The sequence below is a fragment of the Haemaphysalis longicornis genome, unplaced genomic scaffold (genome assembly GCF_048455015.1).
Source record: "Haemaphysalis longicornis isolate Haplotype H1 unplaced genomic scaffold, Haemaphysalis longicornis Haplotype H1 scaffold_9, whole genome shotgun sequence".
Lineage (NCBI taxonomy): Eukaryota > Metazoa > Arthropoda > Arachnida > Ixodida > Ixodidae > Haemaphysalis > Haemaphysalis longicornis.
The window spans coordinates 50,359,904-50,384,773 of NW_027526460.1; the positions used below are offsets into that span (position 1 = coordinate 50,359,904).

The 24,870-nt window shown below is 46.2% G+C and overlaps 1 protein-coding gene across 1 annotated transcript in view; it reads right to left on the minus strand.

Moving 5' to 3' along the window:
* Nucleotides 1–103: 103 nt before the first annotated feature.
* Nucleotides 104–24,870, minus strand: part of Ipo9 (Importin 9) — a 33,259-nt gene continuing 8,492 nt past the window's right edge. Inside the window, exons 10-25 of the mRNA XM_077682506.1 lie at nucleotides 23,768–23,866; nucleotides 23,517–23,623; nucleotides 22,419–22,549; nucleotides 21,059–21,137; nucleotides 20,789–20,869; nucleotides 19,747–19,894; nucleotides 17,837–17,915; nucleotides 16,415–16,563; nucleotides 12,403–12,531; nucleotides 10,915–11,016; nucleotides 10,381–10,554; nucleotides 8,323–8,489; nucleotides 7,590–7,723; nucleotides 4,628–4,743; nucleotides 3,853–3,940; nucleotides 104–2,768 (exon numbers count right to left, since the gene is read on the minus strand). Of these exons, the coding sequence (XP_077538632.1) occupies nucleotides 2,572–2,768; nucleotides 3,853–3,940; nucleotides 4,628–4,743; nucleotides 7,590–7,723; nucleotides 8,323–8,489; nucleotides 10,381–10,554; nucleotides 10,915–11,016; nucleotides 12,403–12,531; nucleotides 16,415–16,563; nucleotides 17,837–17,915; nucleotides 19,747–19,894; nucleotides 20,789–20,869; nucleotides 21,059–21,137; nucleotides 22,419–22,549; nucleotides 23,517–23,623; nucleotides 23,768–23,866 (1,980 nt within the window). The 3' untranslated portion in view covers nucleotides 104–2,571. The remainder of the gene's footprint in view (nucleotides 2,769–3,852; nucleotides 3,941–4,627; nucleotides 4,744–7,589; nucleotides 7,724–8,322; nucleotides 8,490–10,380; nucleotides 10,555–10,914; nucleotides 11,017–12,402; nucleotides 12,532–16,414; nucleotides 16,564–17,836; nucleotides 17,916–19,746; nucleotides 19,895–20,788; nucleotides 20,870–21,058; nucleotides 21,138–22,418; nucleotides 22,550–23,516; nucleotides 23,624–23,767; nucleotides 23,867–24,870) is intronic.

Here is a 24,870-nt window from a genome sequence, read left to right on the forward strand (position 1 = left end):
ACCTTCATGACCGTCATAACCTTTTTTGGGCTTTCAACAATGCAAGAACATTGCAAAGACCTCGTAAGTGGTCACGGTAAACGACAGCTCGAATGACAAGGGAAGCAGCAGCAATGTCTTATTTAGTGACTCAGTTCCAAACAAGCACACCAAGTCAAGCGAGCACTCCGAAATGTCAAGGAATGCAATGTACAAAGTTGACACACACAAGCCAGCTTGTTGGCACTTGAAAAAGGTTTTTTGAAGCACATCTGTGTGGCATGCATACAGAGCCACTAATTTCACGTTAAATTGCGATCCTTATGTACAAACAACCACAGTCCTTCATGTTGTTTTTCAGTTACAAACTTATCAGGTGACGTCTTCACGGGCTCTTTTGACACATTGCGCACGCATCATCGGATTCTAAGCCTCGCAAGCGGCTATAAGGTGCGTCACAAATGTCTTAGCACCAGTATAAAACACTTCTGGTCTATTTACACACTAAACAAGCATGGCGAGTGATGGGAAGCTTCCATCTAGGATCCACGTAAAGCAGATAAGCTGAGCGATGATAAAGGCCTCTCCCTGACACAAGCTGCAAACAGAAATAGCATTACGCAACAGTAGCTTATTATCCACGGACACAGATGCTGATGACACTGGCATAGATGCAAGCACAGAGCAACGTGTGCATAAAGAGTACTACAACGACGGTAACTCAAGAATTAATATGTCGGAGTTTTAACGCCGTAACGTTAGCAGTGACGAACACGAGGAATATAAAAGCGAAAATGCCTGCCAGATAAACAGGGGCAGATCAAAACACCCTCTGCACAATGAATTACACCACCAAACAGATACACCAAAAGCTGAAGAATCGGCACTTTTCTTTCCTTAACTCGAATTGTTCAAGCTGCATAAGCAAAGGTAGCAGAACATCAAGTTGCCATAACATCTTAGTTTTTTGCCACTCTTTTCAACGACCACAGTGGTAACAGAAGCCCACAGACATCATTTAAATAAGACAAGATTGCGTAAACAGATTGCATGGCCGCTACACCCTCATTAAGAACACTGGGCCAACACACTTATGTATCCCGTTTGGAACAACGGCACCACTGGATTTCTATGCACAGAAACAACACAAGCACTGGCTGGGCACATGAGCAACTTGCAACAATGCATGCGTGCCACAACTTTGTCGTCAGTTTCATCAGCTCACTGTGGGCAGCTACAAAGCTACCGCACCGACTTCACTCACACAATGGTTGGTAGCATTTAATAGATACCCAATCTGCACATGTGATAAAAACACCTAGCTGAAAAACCATCGTGACAATATGGTACGCGCTTCTTTATGATAAAAAAAAAACAAAAAAACATTATATGGGATAACTAAAGCTGGCAAGCAAGCTTTAGAGGCATAGCCTCATATCCTGCTAATCTCGCAGCAGGCATTGTTGACAAGCACAACGTAAACTAGTTTTAATCACTAAATAAATTGTGTGGCTAAGGTCCACATTTAATCGGTAACAGCATCACAATGAAATTGAATAGGAAAACAAAAGATGGCATTACATAATGAAAACACTGCTCTCTGGAGGCTCTGCTAAAGCTGATGACAAAAAGATGACAAAAAAACTAGCGGTTCAGCTTTAGAATAATTATTCATGAGAGAGAGAAAACAGCACAGTATTTAACAGCGTTATAATTAGCTCAATTGCTAAAACTTGCTCTGAAATAATGTTAAATTCTATTCGTTTAGGTAGCACAGCTGTTCCTATTCTGGTAAACAAGTAAAAAAATGTTTCAATATCATTAGCGCAACTTAAAATTAAATGCAAAATTATAGAAAACATCGTATCATTCAGCACAACTAAAAATTAAATGAAAAGTTATAAAAAGTATCGGCATGCTACAGGCATCACACAAAATAACCGCCCCATAGCAAGCTAAACAAGCACTGTGGGTGTCCTGTGCACGCCTCTCATTACCGATATCATTCGTTACAACAATACCAACTCAAAGTTGTTTAATTAAACGAAAGTAAAATGTAAAATGCCTAGCATAACTGTTGCAAGTGCATAGGTGGTGTATACTTCCTTTCGCAGCAGCCATTTGCAGCCTCACCAATTTCATCGACAACACAACCCAAAATACAGGGTCCTCCAGATTATGTATATACGTTCATAAAGGCTCATTGAATATTTGCACCTCAATAGGAAGACAATTAAAATTCCGAGATAATTAGTTTGCAAGCAAGCATCAGAGGCATGGCCTAAAACATAATATCTGGCTAATCTCGCAGCAAACATTGCAGTAACCATCTTGCCGAGGCATTAGCAAGCGTATCTATACATTGTGCAACCATCTGAATTTCCTACTTCCCTGCGCTATACAAATTAAGGAGGAAGCAAGAAAGAAGTGAAGCGCAAAAATTTGCGGAGAAAGTGCACCGAGAGAAAAGCACACGGGACCCGGAAGGCAACGTCTCGCCGACAAACGCTACCAGCACAGGGTGGGATTTGAAAATAATAAAGTTAATTAGAGACGCAGGATAGCTCGAGATGCGGCCGTCCCGTTCCGACATCACGCGAGCAGCACGCCGGCGTTCTGGAGGACTTGCACCTCTTGCGGTGTGTGGTGCTCGGAGAATTTGGAGTAGAAGGGCTGCTGGGAGAGTCCGCGGAGGAACTGGACCAGGCACATCTGCAAGTCCATGCTCGAAATGGGATCCGCCATGGCGTCGGGATCGTCGTCGTCCTCTTGGCCGTCCGTGTCGAAAACTGCGGCAGAGAGCAGATAAGGGCTTTCGCAAGGTATACTAGCCCTTATCACCGTTCAAAGTGGCCAGCGAGTGGTTCTCAAGTGGGAAGGGAGAGGGGGAGTCAGCAAAGACCTCCGTGAACACTCTTCTCTCCTCATTTTTTTGCCAAACCTCGTCAACAATGAAAAATAAGAGTGGCATTGCGGAATGGCTTGCACATTTGTTCAACTCCTCTACTTGGCACACACTTTAATGGGGCCCTAAGCAGGGCTAAAAGTGACTGAAACATGCGGAAGAAGGTGACTAAGCTGCAAGCAGATGGAATCAGTTGTTGGCGAAAATTCTGTGAAGTTTGGGCGTGAATTGCACACCACGGGGGAGGGGGATACCGTATTTTCCTGCATAGCCCACTCGCAAAATGACCCCCTCCCCCCTTCTCTTCTTGAGAATTTACTTTCTTGTTACCTTGCATAAAAAATGCAGCAGGAATAGAAAAGGTGCTGTTCCATATGTTTTTATCTCGGCATGGTTGCTGATGCCGTTGACGATCGCAGTGACTTGATATCATGCCACAGTATTGGCAGGAAAGCTAAAAACATTCTAAAAAAAAAAAAAAAAAAAAAACTCAACAGTAGCTGGAGAAGTGAGTGCGAATGCTATGGCCCACAATTTAAAAATGGCGCACTTGCAGTATGCCACCTGCTGAACACAAAACAAACCTTCTTGCGTATAGCACCATGAAAGCGCTGCGGCGTGTGAACAAGGCACCAAATGTACTCTGCACTCCCTCCCTGCTCTGTGCTCTTCTGCAACTTTGCCATTATGCTCCATGGTTTTGTTGTTCAGCTGTGTTCCAACCTTTTTTGTGCTTCTGGTGCACTTCTCTTAGCATCTTTATTGTCAGAAATTTTAACTGTTAGAATCTGTTCCAGCTTTTTCCCGCATAATGAACCCTCCCCGCAAATTCACGCTGAATTTTCTAAAAAAAAAAAAAAAGGTGCGTTTAGTATGCGAGTAAATATGGTACATTACAGGTGGTGCAACAGAGATAAGGTGCAAAGCGTACCCGAAATGCATGCGACAGTGAGTGGACAGGGACTCACCTGCATAGTCGGAGGCGGGGGCGAACTGGCTCATGATAGGGTGACAACTGTCTCCTTCCATGTCCCCTTCCTCCTCCCACTCCTCATCCTGGAAGAAAAGGCAGAGAGGTAGGCACACAGTCAGGTACCACATCTGACTCCAGTGCGTACAACTTCTTTAGTGTTTTAGAGCAGAAGCACCTTTGCTTCGGGCAGCTTTCGTATGCATGAAATCATCGCCTGCTTGAGCGCGCCCTCGAAACTTTCAAATTCAGTAATACCTCAGAGCAAGCAAATATGGACCGACCAGAGTTATGAAGCACAGAAATGATGCAAATATGTGGGAATGAGGAAGAAATATGATTTACGAAAAAAAAAAAAAAGGAAATCTTTTAAAAGTTCTCGCATTTACTTTGCTCAACCCGCGACACTTTTCCCTGCACATTGCTTCCTTATCACAGTGAAGGGCATGTTTTCCAACCAAAAATATTGGACGTTACAGGCCTAGAAATGTTGAAATTCAGTACAAGAAACCGCACAAACCGTTCACCGGAGAAGCAGTCTCACGAAGCATTTCTGTGTCAACTTCATCGTTTAGTTTTATTTTTCCGCATTAAATATCAAATGACACAATGACTTTAGAGCCCTGCTTAAGGGAAGCCTAGCGCTGTAGTAGGCAGGGCTGCGAGAACAGCACTGCACTGTGGATCAAAAAAAAAGAAAAAGCAACGTCTAGGTGCCAAGTGAAAGGTGAAAACCAGCAAAGAACAAGAAGGAGAGAAAGGGGAGAACATGCCTCAGATTCGTCTTCCTCCTTGTGCATCATGGCATTGTCCAGGCAGTTGCTCAGCTCGTGGATCATGAGCTTGTAGATCTTGACCAGCACCGGGATCTCCGTCCACTGCTCAGGATCTGAACGAGTGAAGCAGTAAAGAACGCATTTAATGCCTAGAAGCCTCACACTGGGCTTTTGTGCACACAGAGATTATTAGAATGGCTGATGCGACTTAAATATACAGTCGACGACCGATAATGCCCAAAAAATCTGGCAGCACGAAAAAACAAATGTTCCCCCAAAAGGCTCAATGTCTTGGTGCCAGAATAATCAAACATGTCCGAAAAATTAGGAGTCCAAAAAGTTGGTCGTCACCTGTAAATCTTTCCAGCTGCAAAAGAGTGAATCAAAGCCAAAGGGAGACTGTACCCAAAGTTATGTAACTGTGCCCCAGAGCATGACAGATGTGAGCCTACTGTTCTGAGCCCTCCGAGCCCAATGCCAAATGCGTACATGGCAGGACGACAAAGTGGCATCATGAAGATCAACAAGAGCTTAATCAGGAGTGCAACAGGCATGGGAAAGTGGTGGAGCTGTGCAGCTCAGGATGATCCACGCACACAACTCTGCTCGTTTCGTAGAAAACAGATTACCGTATTTACTCGCGTAATGATCGAGCTTTTTTCGGAAAAAAAAATTTGATGCAAATTTAGGGGTGCGTTCATTATGCGGGGTAAATTTTTCGCTAAAAACTTTTGAGTACAGAAAACGCAAGCAAGTTGCGGGTCAGAATTTTTACGATAGGTCTCATGAACATAATAAAAATGATAGAAACATAATAAAAACTCCGCACACCGCCGCCAGCCGCTTTGCAAAGGGAAGCAAAATGCAGTGTTTGCATGAACCAGGGAATGCGCCGGAACGAGTTTGCTGCTGCGTGACAACAGGGCAACCAATAAGTGGCTGCCGCTGTCACAGTGCAAGACACCAAAACAGACATGAAGGCCGACGCAGCAAGCTGAGCGCATTTTTTTCTTTGTCTTGTGAGTAGATTATGTGCATTTAGTGAGAGTTTCGTCCTCATCAATATTGAACGCATGCTTGCCGATATCGTTAACATCAGCAAGTCAGTGGCAATAACGTAGCCATGTCTGCTTTGAAAGGGAAGGAAACAGAAGTAAGCACGATCATCATCAGCTAGAATTGGCACACATGGCGTACTGCTGCGGCAAGTTCAGGGTGCGTTCATTGTGCGGGAAATTAAAAAAAATCGAATTTTGACGACAAACTTCAAGGGTGCGATCATTATGCGAGTAAATGCGGTAAATGTGCAACTGCTTATGCCCCAGAAGAAACAAAATCAAATTTCAACCCACAAATATCAGGACTAGCAGTATTGAGTGGCAATGCTAATGATAGAGGGCAAATTAATACTTGTTTTATCAGCTCATCGAGATAAAGATATAGTCAGTGCAACAACAGATCACTACCTGCATTCTTGTTACGTTTCCCTCTATTGGGACGAGTTCGCGGTGAATCCACATAACGGTCCAGTTATCTCCATTTCACATCCTCAACCTTTTCTTGATCCCCACCTTTCGGTTGACCTCTTCGTCTTCACGTTACGATTGCATCTCAAACAATATCCCCAACCAATCTCAGCAAAATGCGTCCTGGCTCTTTTCCTATTTTTACATTTTTCAGGTGCAGAGAAACTGACTCGAAAGACGTGACTAAAATAAAGTACTCAGCAAGCACCTTGAACTTGGCGGTTAATCACTGGCATGGAATTTCAAATGCGGGAGCGGAAAACGAAACATAATGAAAAGAAGTTTTCCAGCGAGGCAAAAACCTTGGAATGTGGAAATGTCATTGTTTGTATGCCAGCGATTGTGGGGGACTCGCTTCTTTTTGTAATATGATGCTTTTCGGAGTAGTACTACCCCAGAGGGAAACTATACAGCCCACGCTTCCAGTGGGTACACTACTTATTTCAAACATGCATCACCGCTGCTTGTTTCCAACAGCACTGCAATTTAGTCGGACGCTCCCTTTCGTGCAACATTCATGAAGAAAAAGCACCAGGATCACAGCTTGACCTTTAGAAAGGAGGCACAGTCTAGTCCACTTATAACAATATCCAAGTGCCAAGGAATTTCCATCGTTAACTTATACCCGATAATTGTTATAAGTGGGTTGCAAAAAGAAAAAAGACAAAACAAAGCTCAAAACATTTTATTCGCATGAAAGCAAGGTTGTACTACTACTTATTTGCAGAAAAGATGCCATAGTCGGTCAGCTTTGTTTGCTGCATGCAAAGCTTGCGCACGTCTGCGTCACCTAGCTGGTCGAAAGGCCCTCGGCGGAAACGCAGTCTCTGAGGGCCTCCTGCAAAGACCTTACCCGAGTAGGCTGCGCAACCGCAATGACAGAGTTGTCACTGTCCCCACTGTTCGCAGCACGTATCCGCGCAACGATTGCCCCTTCGATGAGGCACTCGGATGTTTCCAAAACATTGGCCCTGACGTCCCTTATACAGAAAAACGGAGGCAGTTGAAGAGGCACTGGACGCAACACGCGAAGGCGAAAACACGAGCTAACGGCGCCCGAGCTAAAAAGCGGGCACGGCGACGATGCCAAAGTGGCAGCGCTGGGAGGGGGGTTCAGTAGGAAAACTGCTCTCCACCTCCCCGCTTCCTCGTAAGCGGTGCAGTCGACTCGTTTTCCGAGGGGCGGAAGGGATGCGAGGTGCATCGCAGCTCACGGCACGTGCCGTTGGCGCCGAGAGTCGGCCGCCACTCACATTTTCGGCGCATGCTGTAACTGGATTCAATCGTTACATCCGATACCGCGGCACCGGAGCATTGTAATAAGCGGTTTATTGTTATATCCGATATATTGTTATAAATGGTATCGTTATAAGTGGTCTTGGCTAAAATCCTCAAAATTTCAGACTGTTTGCGATAGAGAGACAGGCACTCACTGGTGGCGCTCTTGGACCTTGTGCGGATGCCCTCGTTCATGTTGAGCACGCGGTCCCCCTTGACGTTGATGTCCACGAGACGGGAGTCATTGCTCTGGATGCCGTGCTCTAGAAGCTTGCACAGTGCAAGGATGCTGCATTACGTTGCACCATCACGAGCGTGTTTAAGCAATACCAAAACATCAGGGATGCCTTTCTCTTTCTTTTTTTCGTTACAGTAAAGCAGCAAGGGTCATTAAAGCCAGAACTAAAGCCTTATCTAAAAAAAAATAAGAGACATAGGCATTGGCGGTAACGAAAGTAACAACTCGTTCTTATGACGAAAAAGACCAAACTTTAATATACCAGCCAACCCCCAAGGCATGCAATGCAGGAGAGGTTACTACATGTGCTCAGTGCCGAGCAAGCCAGACCCCACCTTCAAGGAACCCTTCTCACTAGTAATGTTAATGTTTTTCTGCTTCTCAGGCAGCCATAGGAACATAAAACATGATATTAGGCCTGCCTAAGCTGAGCACCCCATACACTGCTCATGCTTACAAACCACACACAAAACTTTACAAATGCAGGGATGTTTCATCAGTAATGACTTTTATTTGTTCAGTCTGCGGGCTTGCATAGCAACAAAAAAAAAACAATTGGGTTATTCTTCGCAAATTCTGTCAAGGCAGCCCTCTTGGACAAATAGGACATTAACCCTGTGCATTCCCCCCGTCCCACGAAAGTCCCTCACCTGACTTTGGTCTCGTAGGCACCAAAGAAGAGCGTCTGCCTGGAGCACCACTCGGTGAGTACGAAGGCCAGGGCCGACTGGCCCGTGGGTCCCGGGACGCCGGACAGGAAGTCGAGAACGGCCGCCATCTGGGTGTGCACAAGGTGTGCAAACACCAGCACCAGGCTCTGTACAGGAAGAGGAGAAAGAAAGATGCAAAAGGGAGGAACTGTGTTACTGCTTCTACCCCTTTTCACAGGCACTGTACACAGTTGAGCCAACTTATAATGGCCACGGGCATTAATGCTCGGTTATGATTTACCAGTGCCAAGGCAAGTGCTATGCTTCGAAATGTGCACGAGAGTGCAGTTCAGGTACAGTGAACACTGGGCTGTGGCGGTCATCACTTGAAATGGCTATCTGCGTGTGCGAAGCTTCAGATGCATACCTGCCAACCTAGCAACACGAAAATTCGGGAGATCGCAGCGAGGGGGGGGGGGGGGGGGGGGGGGGGAGAGGGGAGAGGAAAGGGGGGTCTTTTTTTTTTTTTTTTTTTTTTTGCAAATTACTGAGACTGGAAACTGACATCCGAAAGGGGTAAGGATGTTTATTTTGAGCTGCTTTGTTCTTTCCGCGAAATCACGAAGCACAAAAACTCAGTTGTGTATGAGTCCAGAAATATTTGCAAGTAGTACTCCTTCTTTGCTTTTGACAGTGCCATCTACCTTACAACTGAAATCGGGAAAACATGCAACTGACTCCTAGGCAGGTGGCGTAGGCCTAGTGTACAAACTGCGCTCGCACTTCCTCCAAACCCGGTCGTGCTCTAAACAACGAGTCCTATCAAGATGCCTGCCTGCCGCGTTCATGAAAGACCTGTTTTCAGTGGTGGTAGCTAGCGATCCTTGCGGAGGTCGCTCGCAACAGATTTCCCCACACACGGCCACGGCCGCCTCAATCAGCACCGCCGTTGTGGCGCGCATGCCCCCCTTCCACTGAACTAACCGATCTCCATTGGCAGTTGGCGATCCGAAGTGGCCAGCGTTGCAACAAATCTCAAGTTGACAACACGCCGTATTAACGCAGACACTCTCCAAGTACTCGCATCAACGATTCGTGCCAAAACTATACGTGGAACGTCAGCTACGACAGACAGACGCGAAAGTTGTGGTACCTTTTCCCTCGCCTTCTTTCGGTACGGCGGCAAGCGCGTCTCTCGGCCGGCCTTCGCCCAGATGCGCGATACTCTGTAGCAGTCTATAGTGCCTAGAATATACTTAGCGGTACTCTACGGTATGGTTACAATAAACTAGAAGTTTTGTGGCGAGTGCTCTCCTGCAGCATCACAACTGCCGCAGCAGGAAAGACTAGCGTACGCGCGTGATTAAAAAAAAAAAAAAAAAGCCTCTACTGTGGTGGCCACTTTTCGGGAGATTCGACATAGCTTTCGTACAATCGGGAGATTAGGTCAAAATTCGGGAGTCTCCCGGACAATTCGGGAGAGTTGGCAGGTATGAATCTGTACTATGCAGGATCACACTGTTTTCTTACTTTTCGTTCCCAGCAAATACAAACACAAGCACAGTGGTCAACCCATAGCTAATCAACGTTTGCAGACAAACTGTGTCGGTGTGGATGACCACAGTGCAAATGCTTTGTCCTATGTAAGCAACCCTTGCCAACTGTTCTTTGAAAACAATAATTAAACGATTGAAATGCGTCTCCGCTAGGGTACTGCGAAAGCTAAAATGATGTGTAACAACAAGCCTGGCCCGTCACAATCGCAAACGATACTGTTCAACTGCACTTACACCCAGAAAAACAAATGAGAAACAGAAGAAAATGCGTCTTATTTTACAGCTGTGGCATGTTGTTTCCAATGGATGTAAAAAGACACTTTCTTCGTTGATTTCGCCGCACTTACCGTATTTTCACATTCGCCAATATGTTACAAGCCAAGCCAATTACGATGCAAAATGGAGAACTACATTCCCATAATTCCCACGGCAACACTCAGTTGCAGCGTCTATTTCCTCTCTAGTATGTCTTGTAACGAAATCAATGGGTCAGAAAACGCACCTGCACAACACTGAGCGTCTCGGTCTGCTGAAGCTTGCTGAGTACCGCTCGGAGCAGGAGTTCAGTGGCTTCGCCTAGGGATGGACCGGCCTTGGTGATGAGCACTGAGACCAGGCGACCCACAAACATGGCTGCCGACTCTGGCGTCTTGGGGTCCAAGAGATGCTGGGCAACCTGCAACAGACAGCATGTTAATGTCATTGCTAATGTAAATGCTTATGTCATTTTAGTTGAACGAGGCTCCCTCAACATCCAATAAATGTGACAAAATCCTTGAGCACACCGGCATTACAAGAAAAGAAAAGAAAAAAGGAATGCACACAGCCAAGTGTCTCGTCATTTCTCTCCAAAACTGCATCTTCAGCTGACTCTGTACATTCCCCGATCAATATCAGGAGTGACAACAGCCTGATTAGTAACTCTTCCTAGTAAAAGACAACAGGCTGCCTCGCAAAAGAACTAGGTTCGACTCACCAAAGCAATTCTTACTTCCATAACAATTTAAAATTGAGCAATCAAAGTGGAAATGCTCACCTTGACCACGTAGTACAGTCCACTCTGACCCTGTTCGTCCCTCCAGGCCACAATCTGGTCGTAGGCGACTGACACGTATGCTCGTATGCACTCTCCACCATACTGCAAAGACAAACCTATATGTACTACTAAGTTTAAAGAAACGGGCCTTTTTGCGCACAAGCACAAAAGACTTCTTGTTGTAAGGCCAATCATAAGGCTGCAGCAACACTGACACCAGAGCACACATCGCAGACAAATACCAGCCGCCACATTAGCTGGACTACATGGTACAAGGTTAAAGTCTACTGCTGCAATATGCTTTCGCATTTCGTAGCGATGCCAACTGGAATAAATGCCCAAACAACAACTGTTACACAACCCTGTTCATTTCGTCAGTTATGGCTTGAACTGCAATCAAAGACATATACAGACTAAAGACTGCGGCTCAATTATGCTTGGTGCTCAATGTCGTCCATTCCTCCAATATACCTATTTACTTGTGTAATGAACCCACTTTCTTTTTTTTTTTTTCAGAAAATTCGGCATTATTTTGGGCAGAGGGTTCACCATGTGGGAAAAAGTTGCAACAGATTTTTAACAGTTGAAATTTCATACAATGACGATGTTAAGAGAAGTGCTGTCAAAACTTTACCTTTACAGCAAAAAACACAGGTAATAATGTAACCAAATTTCTTTGTTCACAACAAGCTAGTGGCCCCCTACTCGCCGTTGTCCCCCGACTTGTCATGGAGCTATCCTCCGCACTTCAGCCGCTTGCGGCTTCAAGTTTGTTGTCGACCCACAGCGCACTATCTTCCGTGCCATCAAGGCACTCCAAAACTTCTTTTTCCACACCGGGAAACTTCCCTTCTTTGGGCCCACGAAACACACGGCGTTGTTCATGGCCCAAACTTCTTGTTTCCGCCAGTAGCCTACACGCACTGGGTCAACACTGAAGTGCTGCCCGGTCGTGCAGTTTCCATATGCTTCACCGCATGCTCCAAAACCTTCAGTTTAAAACCCGCTGTGCAGCTCATGTATTGGTAGATCGTGCACTGTGCACCAAGAGCCCGCCGCGGAGCAGCACAGAGCAGGAAAGGAGTGCGTAGTGCGTTTGGTCCTTTGTTCACACGCCGCAGTGCTTTTATGGCGCTCCGCAAGCGCACCATTTTTAAATTGTGAGCCATGGCATTCATTCTCGCGTCTTTGGCTACTGTCGAGATTTTTTTAGTTAGAATGCGTTTTTAGCGTCTCTGCGCGTACTGAGGCGCAATATCAAGTTACTGCGATTGTCTACGGCATCAGCAACCATGCCGAGATAAAAACATACAGTACCTTTTCTATTCCCGCTGCATTTTTATGCAAGGTAACAAGAAAGTGAATTCCCAAGAAAACTGTGGGAGGGGGGTTCATTACGCGAGTGGGTTCATTACGGGAGTAAATACGGTACGTCAAAGAGCCTCAAGAAAGCCCAGCACTGCCAAGCCCAACCGCCAATGTGCACACCTGTAATGTGGAGTTGTCGTCAGTCTGCATGACGCACTGGACCACGACGGGAAATGCCTGGTTGATGAGGGGCTCCGACAGCGGCTGCGCACTGCTCCGGACAATGGTTTGCAGGACGTCCAGGGAAACCTGAACAGGCAGGAAAAGTGTAAGCAGCGTCTTTTAAGAGGTTGACACTGAACATAAGTCTCAGGACCAGCCCCATCAAGTATTGTGGAAAGGAGGTGCTATTGGTTGAGCAGCAAGCCAGCCCCCTCAACAAGACGCCTATCAGAAACACCTATATAAAAAAAACACCTATTAGTTCGATACAGGGGATAATTCGATATAAGCAAGCTAAGGAATTCGACATCATGAAAGCACAAACCATTTATAAAAACACTTTATCAGTGAAACTGCCTTACTTTCACACGAAATAGACCTGTATCTTCGAAATAGACCTGTATCTTCTGCTTGAACAACCTCGTTGCCCGAGACAGAAGACACGTCTTCACACTGTCCAGAAAGTCAGAGCAGCTAAGGCGCAATCTTTCACATTTGCGAAGAGGCGCCAGACTAGTGCAAGTGGGGGCAAAGGGTAATCATCGCGCCCGCTTTCACTTGCGCTTAGTACGATGTTGGCAATGTAGCCTTCCAAACTCTCCCATGGTCGTGACACCATCATCCACACTCACAAACACACCCACCGTTCATCCGGCAACAGCGTCCAGAAGTTCCGACAGCTCATTCCACACTTCGTCAACAACGGCGGTGGCTTCGTTGCACTCCTCATGATTTTCAGTCATCCCCGGCACGCACAAGCCAGCCGTTTTGAAGCAATTTCGGGCGGTTTTTTTTTAGTAACATCTGCCCAGAACCTACTTTAACAAGGTGTTTTTGGGAATCTCGTGCTTGACGGGGACATCTGACTTCTCACCAAGTTCAACTCGATTTGCGATAGCCAGCTTCACGACAAAAGGCAATTTTGGTGGCTTATACTAGCTAGGTCCACTAAAATAAGCCTTTACTTTGTGATGCTAGTGCTAGCTACCACAGCTACACTTCCGAAAAAGCCAACAAAGAGCGAACAATGCAAACACAACAAGCGGAAAAAAAGCATGGCGGGCGGGCCAGGATCACTTTTTGCTTCCCGACAGCTCGCCCATGATGGCACGATGGTGCAGTCATGATAGGGAGAGTGAGGTGAGGGAGGAGAAAGAGTTGCCCGCTGCCCATGAGCGGATGGGCTAAACCACTTTGAGGGGTGTGCCGGCAGAATTTCTCCTCTGCCCCGAGGGAAAGCCAACTTGGGGGAGCACTTCTGCGGAATTTGGCATTCGATATTGGCGGTGAGATGTTTGAGTCAGGCCCCGTGGCTCTGACATCGGCTTAGGGACTCGCGCCGCTGTTGTCTGCTACACTCCGCTTGTGAGGGACAGCAGTGCCTGTGCTAGAGATCGCCCGCTTTGATGCCTTAGTGCATTAAAAGGCGTATTTATAGTATTTCAGTTATTTTTACCAGCTTCTGACACATCTGAATAATTTCAAGCTGTATCCCCCGCAAGTTTGCAACGCACGAGGAGCGAGGGGACAACTTTATTCAGAGCATCGGTCCTTTCTAGCTTATTTGCGAGGTTCAGCGCTCAGAGCTCCTCGATAAGTATTCAAAATGCGTAGGCTTCCATACAGTATTTTTGAGATGCTCTTATGACGATTCAACAGTCTAATGCTACATACCAAGCCGCAGGCCCCTACACGCTGCTTGAACAGCAGGAAATAAACCGGCTGTCTTCTATTTCTTTCGTTGTTGACTCGTATCCCGTGAATATTTTTTTTTCTGTGTTCAACGCATTAATTTTTATGCGCCGTCACAAACGTATTATTAGTAGGTTTAGGGATGTTTGGGAGGCTCACAAAGACCATGTGGATATTTTCTTCAGGCTGTATGGCATACATTCCCTTATTCTTAGAGTGGATTTCGTTATGGCTGTGTGCAAGAAGGTGCATATCTGCAGCGTACATGGTTTATTCACATGCAAATAGAATGAGAAGGTTTGTGCTACGCCATCGCGATTGGCTCCAGACAACGTATACCGTCCAGAATACTCGAAGGCGGCTCTTGTGCTACCGAAATTCCACCGTAACCATGTTTATCAGAACGAACTGACTCTCAACCCAAACAATTATGCCATGATTACGGTACTGAAGGTGTGATATACTCGCTAACGAGCGCAATAAACAGTATACGTGCATATATTACAAGAATCGAAACCGATGATTATTTTCAAGCAGCTCTATTGTTTTCCACCCCTTCCAGGCATAAAGAACAAATCCTGGTCTACTCTGGATGGCGTTCTATGAATCGAAGAAAATTACTCTTACTTTCTTGTCCTAGAATGAGGACCCAGCCTACTAATCAGCTCTATTTTACTGTTAAATAAAGTTTTCTCCTCCTCCTCCACCTCTTCTTGAGTGCGGTTTTTCATTACGCATATCTGAATATTGGGAAGATGTGGCTGTGGAAAATGTACCAAAATATCCCTCCAGGTCTGAGCAAACATATTGTTACTGTATCTTAACCGTAGATATGACAAGTTTCGCTCAATAAACCTCCATACTAGTTAGAAGCCTGCATTATAAAACCAGCACGTGCCTGTACACACAGCGGGTTATTTGGAACTCAACCTACAGTTTTGGCAGCCCATATTACATGTCGGCATAATTTCAGGCCATTGCAACGTAAAATGATGTGATAAAAAACTTTCGGTCGTTCGTCAAGGTTGCAAAACTGCTTTACCTTACATATGATTACCAAGAATCCTAATGTTTTCTGCCAAAGCCGACAGCCTTGAAGGCCTGGCATTTGTTTTGGTCTTGCATTTTCGCTGTCGTTGGTTATTAGCAGCTGGCTATTCCCTTTGTTTGATTTGATTGATTGTGGGGTTTAACGCGCCGACGCAATGCAGGCGATGAGGCGCGCCGTAGTGGAGGGCTCCGGATTAATTTTGACCACCTGGGGATCTTTATCGTGAGCCGAAATCTCGTACACACGGGCGTTTTTGCTTTTCGCCTCCATCAGAAAAGCGGCCGCCGCGACCGGGAATCGAACCCGTGACCTCGTGCTCAGCAGCGCAACGCCTTAGCCACTGAGCCACCGCGGCGGGTGCTATTCCCTTTGTACTAAAAATTGCTGAATACAGAAGCTGACGCCTACTCCGACCCTTCGCACTCCGCACAGGGCTGGCTTCGGAAAAACTGGGGTGACGCCGGCAACGTTTCTTCCGGAGCGGAATCAAAAACTATACTTTAAATAACACCTTGAGCTAGTGTATGCGATTTTAAGAGTTTTATAATGATAAACAGTTACGCACACGCAAAATATGGTGCGGACAAGCGTCAGACGTCAACCGAGCGCAAAGAAACAGGAGGGAGAGTGAGCCCGAGTGAAGCAGACGACAAATGCGAGAGTCCCTAAGCCGACATCACGGAGGCGCGCTTTGCAGCGCCGCCCGTGGTCGCACTCACCGCCAATATCGGTTGTTGCTGGTACTCTTGTTCGATGTAAGTGTAGATCTTGCTATATATTCTCATTGTAAATGTACCATGTCCAGAAATAGTTTGATGTAAAGGACAATTCGATGCAAATGAGTTCAATACAGTCAGGTTCGACTGTATTGCTTAATTGGCCGCTCGTTCACGCCAATGTTGAGCTTTGTCGGGTTGTGGTGATGCCATGCACGCACGTACACAGGCAGTAGCAGTATTCCATTCTGTTATTCCGATCAGTTCTAAACATTCTATAACCATAACAAAAAAGCGTTCCCCCTTCCTCCCCTTACTTTCTGGGAAACTTCTACGTGACCCTGCATTTATCAACTACTAGACAAGCACACCGTAACCGATATTACGAGCGGTCTCGGAAAAGTAGTGCAAGTTTTGGGGCTGTGTGCGCCTGCCTCCTTGTTCGACTGTGCCTATGATTGCGTATGATTCCAGCCTCGCTTTTTCCCCTGATCTAATAGCACAAACTCACCCCTTGGAGACCGGATGGTATCCTGTCCACAGGTGCCTGGAGGATGGAGATGATGGTGGGGAGCAGGCGCTGTTGAAGCAGCGGACAGCAGAGGGCATTGTTGCTGAGTTCCTTGAAGATGTCCTGGCAGATGGACACCAGGACAGGGTCTGAGAAGGAAAGGGAACATTAACGAACCCAGGGAAAAACCCTCTTGGCACCACACTCCTAAAGGTACGTCCTCACTTGCGGCGCAGCGCGCGCAGGGCCGCGCGCGCAAAAACGCCGCCGCTTTTTGGAGGCCACACTACTGGGAGCGCACGCGCGCAAGGGCGGCGGCGGCGGCTCAAACCGGTCCTTGCCCTCTCCGACGGTGTAGCAGGGAAGAACGTTTCTGCGCGCTCGCCGGCTGTCCGCGCCGGCCCAGCTCCCCGAGGAGAGCACTGACCTCGCTCACGGGACCCGGGCGCTGATTGGCTCGCCGAGTTTGGCGCAAAGCGCCTTGCCGCGTAAAATGGGTCCCGGCGCTATTTTTTGCGGCAGAGGAATCTTGCCGCGAACGGGTCTTTTGCGGCGCCGCTTTTTGCACGCGCGGCGCTGCGCGCGTGCGGCGTCGCAAGTGAGGGCGTACTTTTACACAAACATTTCCTGCACAATGCGGCAGGCAAACTGCCACAAATGTACAAAACGTTGGCAATTTTCATTCAAACAAAACTGTGGTACCACATGTAAAGAAATGTAAGCTTGAGCGAATAGCAATATTTTAGTTCAAAGCGAATTCGAAGCGAATAGTCCTTGGGGTCGAATACTTCTGAAGCAAATTCGAATAGTTGTCAGGTGTCACTGAGCTTCCTGCACTGAGACTATGAGCTAGCGGGCCTCGCGGGACCATCATAAAAAAGTTCTATATCGGGCTGGCACCCGTCGATGGATTGGCCGTGTCACTTGACTGATTGAAGCAACTGATGTCCACTGAAGTTCAAGCGCGGAGAGCAGTCCACACCTGCTCAGTGCACTCGTGCCATATGGTAGCCAAATTGTATCGTTACCGTTTCATTCTTTGAAACAATGAAACGGGAGCCATGACTTCCTTGACGAACGTGCAGGCGTAAGATGACTACGACAACGCTATGAAGGTGGCTTAGCTTGTCTTGGCTTCACATGTAGTCAAAATGCAGGCCTGATGTCAACGTTACTGCAGCTTGCCTAACGAAATCGAAACTCCTGATAACGCAGTTTGGACATTCGTTCACCCCGAATACTTATCGAAATATCGAAAATTTTAAATTCGGGTTGAATGAAGCAAATTTGAATGTTGTAATATTCGTTCAAATATTAAAAGCACTCGAATATTCGCACAAGCCTAAAGACATGCCCATGTGCATGCTCAAGTTGTAACTATGCCCTAGGCACAGCAGACGATAATATTGGCAGTAAACGCACCACTGTTGTACTTCAGGAACACGGCAATGGTGATGGGCGATACTTTGCTCTCCACTGTATGCGTGAACTGTGGGTCAACCTGCAAGGACAGGAAACATTTTTGTATTGTTAAAAGAAATTCTGTATACAAGTACAGCAACATGTTCAGGCAATTCAAACATAATGACAGCTGTCACAGCCCCTGGCCATTTATTCGAATCTTCTTGATGTTTCAAGGATCAGCGTTGCAAACCTTAAGAATCCTTACGAGTTCCCAGCATGTTGATACAGTCGAATCCCGCTACAACGAAATTGACGGGACGTGCGAAAAATTTCGTTGAAGCGAAAATTCGTTGAGGCGAAATCTGCCGCAACACACCACGGAAAGGCCAGAAAAATAGCCCCGTATGCTTCCGCATCATTGGCAGCATAATACAATGTTTAGAAAAAAGAGTGACGCGCAATAACGTCATGTTTATTCGGATAACAAAGATACCAATGGTTATCTGTTCTTTCACTGCACGCGAAGAACGCGTTGCGGAGTGGGGTGAAGAAATGCAGGCGCAAAACGTATTGCTGTACAACAAGGCGTGTCCACCGAGCTGATTACTTGCAGATAGCTGCTAGGCCGTCGGAAGCCCCCCTCTCACTTGTAGCAGGAGCAGTGCCGTTATCTTATCATCTGACACGGCGCGGCAGCTACTGACCTTGACAGGTTAGACGCGCGCGCTTGCATTTAACACAACTGCGCGCTCATGACTAAGATAGGATGACTTGGCTTCAAGACCAAACACGCAAACATGATTTTTGCTCTTGGCTATGAAGAATGGTAGACGGAAAACGGCAAGGACAGCTGCTCACAACGCATACATGACGGCGCCGCGCCAGCAGCGGAGCACATTTGTGCGATTTCAACTGGATACGGATTGGCTGTAGCTCCGGCTTGGCGAACCGGGCGTGCGCCTCTTGTAAAGACGGCCAGCCACATCGTTATCACCATCAAACAATGGCGTCCGCCTATGAGTTTTTTTTTTTTTTTTTTTTTTTTTTTTTTGTGGCGGTGTGGCCGCACCGCGCATGTTTTCGGTGAAACTAAGCGTCCTGAATGTATAAAAAGTTACATATAGCTGGCGCTATGCTTATTTTATTGTAAAATAATTGTTCAAACCCAACCCAAATCATTGAAAATTTCGTTGAAGCGAAAGCAAGCCTGACAAATGGTTCGTTGTGGCGAGGACTTTGTTGCATGGACTTCTATGGCTGGCTGATGGGGAATTGGAAATACTTCGTTGAAGCGGAAATTTCGTTGAAGCGGCGTTCGTTGTAGCGGGGTTCGACTGTAAGCGGGCATGCTAGCAAACGTGATAGCCCCTCGTGTTTACAGTTGTCACTGTAAAGGTCAGTGTTTTGATAATAATAAGAAAAGTATATAAAAATACAGTCACACGCTGAGCAAACGTAGTTTTAGATGCAATTGCACTTATCTGCATGCTGGTGTTGGTGTTCCCACAACTGCAGCAGGAGGGGAGAGGAACGGTGAATGTGCACTTATTCAGATATAGAATAAACTCTCGTTGTAATGAGTTCTCAAAACAGAAGGGTGGCTTCGTTAAAAGCGGGGATGATTTCCCCTCCCCCCACACTGCAATTGAGACTGTGGAAAACTACCAATAGAGCAAGACATGCAATAAGGCGGTTTTGTTGCAGCAAGGATTCACTGTAATACTCTAGGCAATGCTTGTGTTTGTGCGTGCGTGTGAACACGTATAGTATGCCGGGTGGGCATACATGCAAACTCGGTGGGGTGGCGTAGCTTGACCCTGCCCAATGCCAGTTATAGACTGAACAGCAATTGAAGTAAAATTGCTCCTTGCATTAAAAAAATAAGAAAAGAAGAAAAAGAGGTGGGAGCAGAAAGCCAGCACACCCACCGCAATGACGATAGACAGGGCCTCCATGGCCAGGGCCAGGACGTCTGAGGAGAAGGAGGTGGAGAGCGAGATGAGGCCCTCCGTGAAGGCGGCCAGGTAGGGTGCCAGCTGGCTGGCTTGGTTGTGGCTGTTCAGGTACTCACAGAAGCTGCGTAGGGGTCAGTGGCCCACCCAGTAACACACTTGTACTGTACTAGCCCAGTGGTTCTCCGAAAAAATCCTTAAAAGTGTTCCTACTATCCCAACGCTCCCATTACTTAATGAAGCCCTCTTAAAGCTTTTAATATATTAGTTTTTTGCCCAAGACCATATTCGGTTAAATGTGTATACGTCTAAGCACCTATACCACCAACTTCTTATTACTCTCACCTTTTATAGAACGACGTTTACAAAACAAGGCCTTCATTTATTTTTAGGTTGAGTGGACCTTACGTAGCATCGAAAGAAAGCAGCAGCGCAAGAAACGGAACGGGACGAGTAGTAGACAAACACTAGTTTCCGATTCAGAGTTTTGTGAATTTTGTGATGCAGGCACAATAGCCCCTCAAAGCTTCCAATTCATGGGTGACCCTAGTTTGTTTTTTCTACAACTGGCAATGTGCAGTCATAGCGCCATGGTATACTGCATTGTTCCGCTAGTAGGAGACCCAGGTTCAAATCTCATTAGATCACCTTTTTTTTTTTTAATTTACTCTGACCGGACAACTAAAACAACAATGGCGGTTTTTCGCAGAACATTGCACTTAGGTCTCTCGACTTAATGAAAGAAGAAATGCACGGATATCAGGTAAAGCCATCCCAGAGTGCTTTCTTGATTGATTGTAGGGTTTAACACGCTGACGCAAAGCAGGCAATGAGGCGCACCATAGTGGAGGGCTCCGGATTAATTTTCACCACCTAGGGATCTTTAACGTACACCGAAATCTTGTACACACGGACGTTATTACTTTTCGCCTCCATCAGAAAAGCGGCTGCCGCACTTAGGAATCGAACCCACGTCCTCGTGCTCAGTAGTGCAACGCCTTAGAGAATGCTTTCTTACCCCCACACAGCTCGAACCGCAGACACCCTCAAAGTGGCTGGCTGTGTCTGCTGCAACCCATCCACTGTCCTCTGAAGAAACCTGCATTACAGACAAATGACCACTGTCAAAACCAAATACTGCCCCACAAACAGACTGCATCCACAGTTCACATCAGCAGCAGGCGTGATGAGAACGCCAAATTCTAGAAGCAAGAGAAACAAACGGAGCAAATCAAAACATGAAAATGAAAATAAAAGGATATCAGAGGGAGCAGAAAAAAGTTCAGACCTTTGCGTCGTTTCTGGTGTGAGGAAAGCGGCGAACCTGCTGGCCACCCAGAGACAGCGGCCAACCAGGAACGGGGAATCTGGGGAAAATGGACAACAGATGCGTTGGAAAGAAAATATACCTTGTGCAAGGCTCTCTCAACTACAAGGGGAGCTTTTTTCAACACTAACTGTAAAATACTTGGCTTTGTACTTTGTAGCTTCGCACCTATGATAAAAGCATTTTAATAACAGAGGTCAAATTAATGGCAGACGACTACTCGTTTATTCGAATTCTGGCCGTGTGTTTAGCGAATTGCATTTGTGTAACGCACACCAAATTTCTCTGGCTCCCTCTGACATTGTTCAGACAGAGTCAAATCAAAGTATTAGTTCAAAAAGCCCTGAACAGGCTCTTTTACGTTGCCTACCTTAAAAATTCAGCAAGACACGAAAGGTTTAATCAGGGTTCGTACAGACTTCAAAAGAAAAAATTCAAGGGTTTTCAAGGACCACAAAACACATTTTCAAGGTCCCCATCTAATGTTTTATCTGAGATTATCTATAGCTTTTTCAACACAATGCAACAGTTTTCTATTGCACAATCCCTAAGCATATTAGTACGCATTTACATAGGTGCTAACGGGTTCGTAAATGCTCCCCCAGCTTCATTTTTTTTAATTCATGGCTGGTATTTAGAGGTTTTTCTTTTTCCTTGGTGTTTTGCTGAGGCTGTTTGATTTCAAAACTTAGTTAATGTTGCCTGCATCTCCTGCATTGTCAGCAAGAGTATCAGCTGAAATTAAATCCGCAAGTGTTGCCGCTGGGCAGGACAAACAATGTGCACGTCCACTATTTGCACATAAGAGCAAGTGCGGATGGAGCGCATTAGGCACAGCAAACATGCAAGGAGTGAGCGTCCACAGACTAGATGGAAGATGCAAGACGGAGAACAGAAGCTGGCTTTCACGGGACTGTATCGCGATATAGATTGGATTGACAAGTGCCTGCTCCCAATGTTGCCTTGTAATAATGAAAATCCACCAAACTTGTAATTTCAGGCACTGAAACTTGATTGTTACAATATTTCTTCACATTTGTTAACACCTAAAATCCATGACAAACACTATAAACTTGTGAAAAGACAGGGCCATTGATTCTGCCCGGAAAAAATCAAGGGTTTTCAAGGACCATTTAAAAATTCCAGGACTTTCCAGGCCTTGAAATTGACACTTCTAAATTCAAGGGTTTTCAAGGTTTTCAAGGACCTGTGCGAACCCTGTTTAATGCGTGACAGCTTTCTATTATTGTGCGCACACTTGCCGAGTGCATTGAAAGCTAGGCAGAGTAAACATTATTAGGGGCAGGTCCCCAGACCTCACCTGACGTGCTCAGGTCCCCGAGGGCGACCGACTCGAGGAAGCCTGTGATGTCGAACTGGCCCTGGTTTCCTTCCACAAAGGAATCGCGGACACTTCCCAGCGCCAGCATGCACGACTCGTGAATTTTCCACCTGTTCGGGATAGGAAAAATTACTGCAAGAGATTCCGCCAGCACTCAGCCGAGGATTGAGTTCAGCGGTACAGATATGCGACAGAAAAGTGTAACAGTGGACATTACTGCACAGGAAGGTACCAGAATCGCTACAGCTTATCAAGTACAATAGCCGACCGTTTTTCTGGGCTCCAAATATTCGGCCTTGGCTGGATATTCCGGACTTCCCCGAAGAACTGCCAGTTGCCCCACAGGAGTAATGAGTCACAGATTGTTTGGACTGCTTCTTTATTCGGACTATCTTTCGTTTCCCTCCAGGTCCGAAAAATTGGTTGGCTGCTGCATACCAAGCAAAGCCACAACTGCTTGTAAAACAGCCTTGCATTAAGCTTAGGCCTTCGAATAATCAATAAAAGCACGTGCACAACTATTTGCTGCGACTGATTTATTTGTTTAACTCAAGCGCACGGTCATTTCAACCTTGTTGACGCTTCCCACCTGCTTCTTCACAACTATGCAACAAGCTTTCATAAAACCGTGTTTCTGAGCAGCTGAGCGTATGCAACAAGCACTTTTTCTTTTGTTTTACAAGCCAATCCATTTCAGGTATACGTCGTGAGAAAAAAGTAGACTTGGGCTGGGCATGCAATGTGAAAAATTGACAACCGCTGGACCATCGGCGTAACAGAGCGGGTTCCAAGAAATAAGACTAGAAATAGAAAAAAAGCCACTAAAAGGCCCGTGAAGACAAAATACAAGGTTGGTTCATTAGACAGACTATTTTAACCCAATAACAACAATACCAATTTTGTCACAAACTTCAAAGGAATAATGGAGATGCTAAAGAAAACATATGAAGTAGTGGCGACTCCTTAGCTACTTTACAACTTTTCGATGACATCACAGAAACTTGTATGTGTGATTGACGGCCGCCAGGCTGAATGATGATGATGATGATGATGATATGTCATGGTTTGAAAACATACCAGTAGGGGTCCCCACCGGCACGGGCGTTGTTGCTCTCCTGCAGGTGTTTGGTGACAGCTGCACCTAAACCACGGGCGCTCTCCTCTTCATACTCTTGAAACAGGGCCTGCATGAAACGTTCAGGCGATTTTTATGACACAGCGCTGCACACTAACCCTGCAGTTCTCAACCCTACAGGGCTACTTCTCGCCCAAGAAGGTAGGCAGCTCAAGGTAATGCAAGTGCAAAAGGCTATGGTGACAGAACTCACCAGAAGCAGGTCTTGGGCAGATATTCGTACGGAGTAAGAAAACGTGTCATCGTCTTCATCTTCAACAAATCGGTCTGGACTGCTTGACCACGTTCGTACCTGTGTGGAAAAAGTTGCACAGTATGTTTAGGCGAAATTTATGCTAGAAACATTTCACTGGTTATGTTTCGATGCTTGTGCTAGCTATTTGCTTTGAGCTAGGAGGTGTTTACATCTCCTAGCTCGAAGCAAATTTGCTATTTCAAAAATGAACGTCCTTGTAAAAAACCGAGCATACAATTCACGCCCCCCTGCAAATATAGAACAGTTCAAAGTGCCCCGTAATCGAAATTTGTAAACTAGTCAGGAGCGATTTAAAAACACGCGCGTCAATCAACTCCCTGAAATGTTGTAAATAGCTTTTGAAATAACTACAGCCTAACCTCGATGAAACAAAGTCGGTAAAATTTTGCTACACTGAAATTCGCGGTTGAAATGAAGTGTTAATTGTGCAAAGCGGTTCCTGTAAGCAAAAGCGTGGCGTGCATACACAGCTGGCGCACTATTTCTGTTTCTGTTGGAGCTTAATCGCCTATGCGCGCATAAGTGTGAACCGCACAGAGCGTTTTCTGCATGCAAAAATGCACCTTGCGAGCCACAGGCAGGCACACTGACGCGACCGCGGAGACCAACCGCGCAATGCGGGTAGTTCCAGCGAGCGCTTCTAATCGCTCGCTGAAATGCTACTCGAGCGGCAAACAAAGTTGTTCATGCGGGCAAGAAGCTGATAATGAGGGCGAAATTTGCACTGAAGAACGGCATCCGTGCCGCCGCTGAGAAAAGCACCCATAAAATATTCTTCGCGGTGGTAAGCCTAACCATCTCTGGCAGGGCCAGCCAGCATCCCCATTGGTGAGTGACACAAGTCGCTTTCTGGCCAAGGCAGAAGTTGCTATTTGCGAGCAATCGCAGATGCAGCCGTGAAAAAACGTGCGCGCAAGGCTGATGAAGACCCACAAATGCTTCGCCGCGCACTTGCTGGAACGACGGAACCCAACAAGCATGAGAAAACTCGAACAGAACAAAAAAAAAAAAAAAAAAAAAAAAAAAACACGGCGACATGC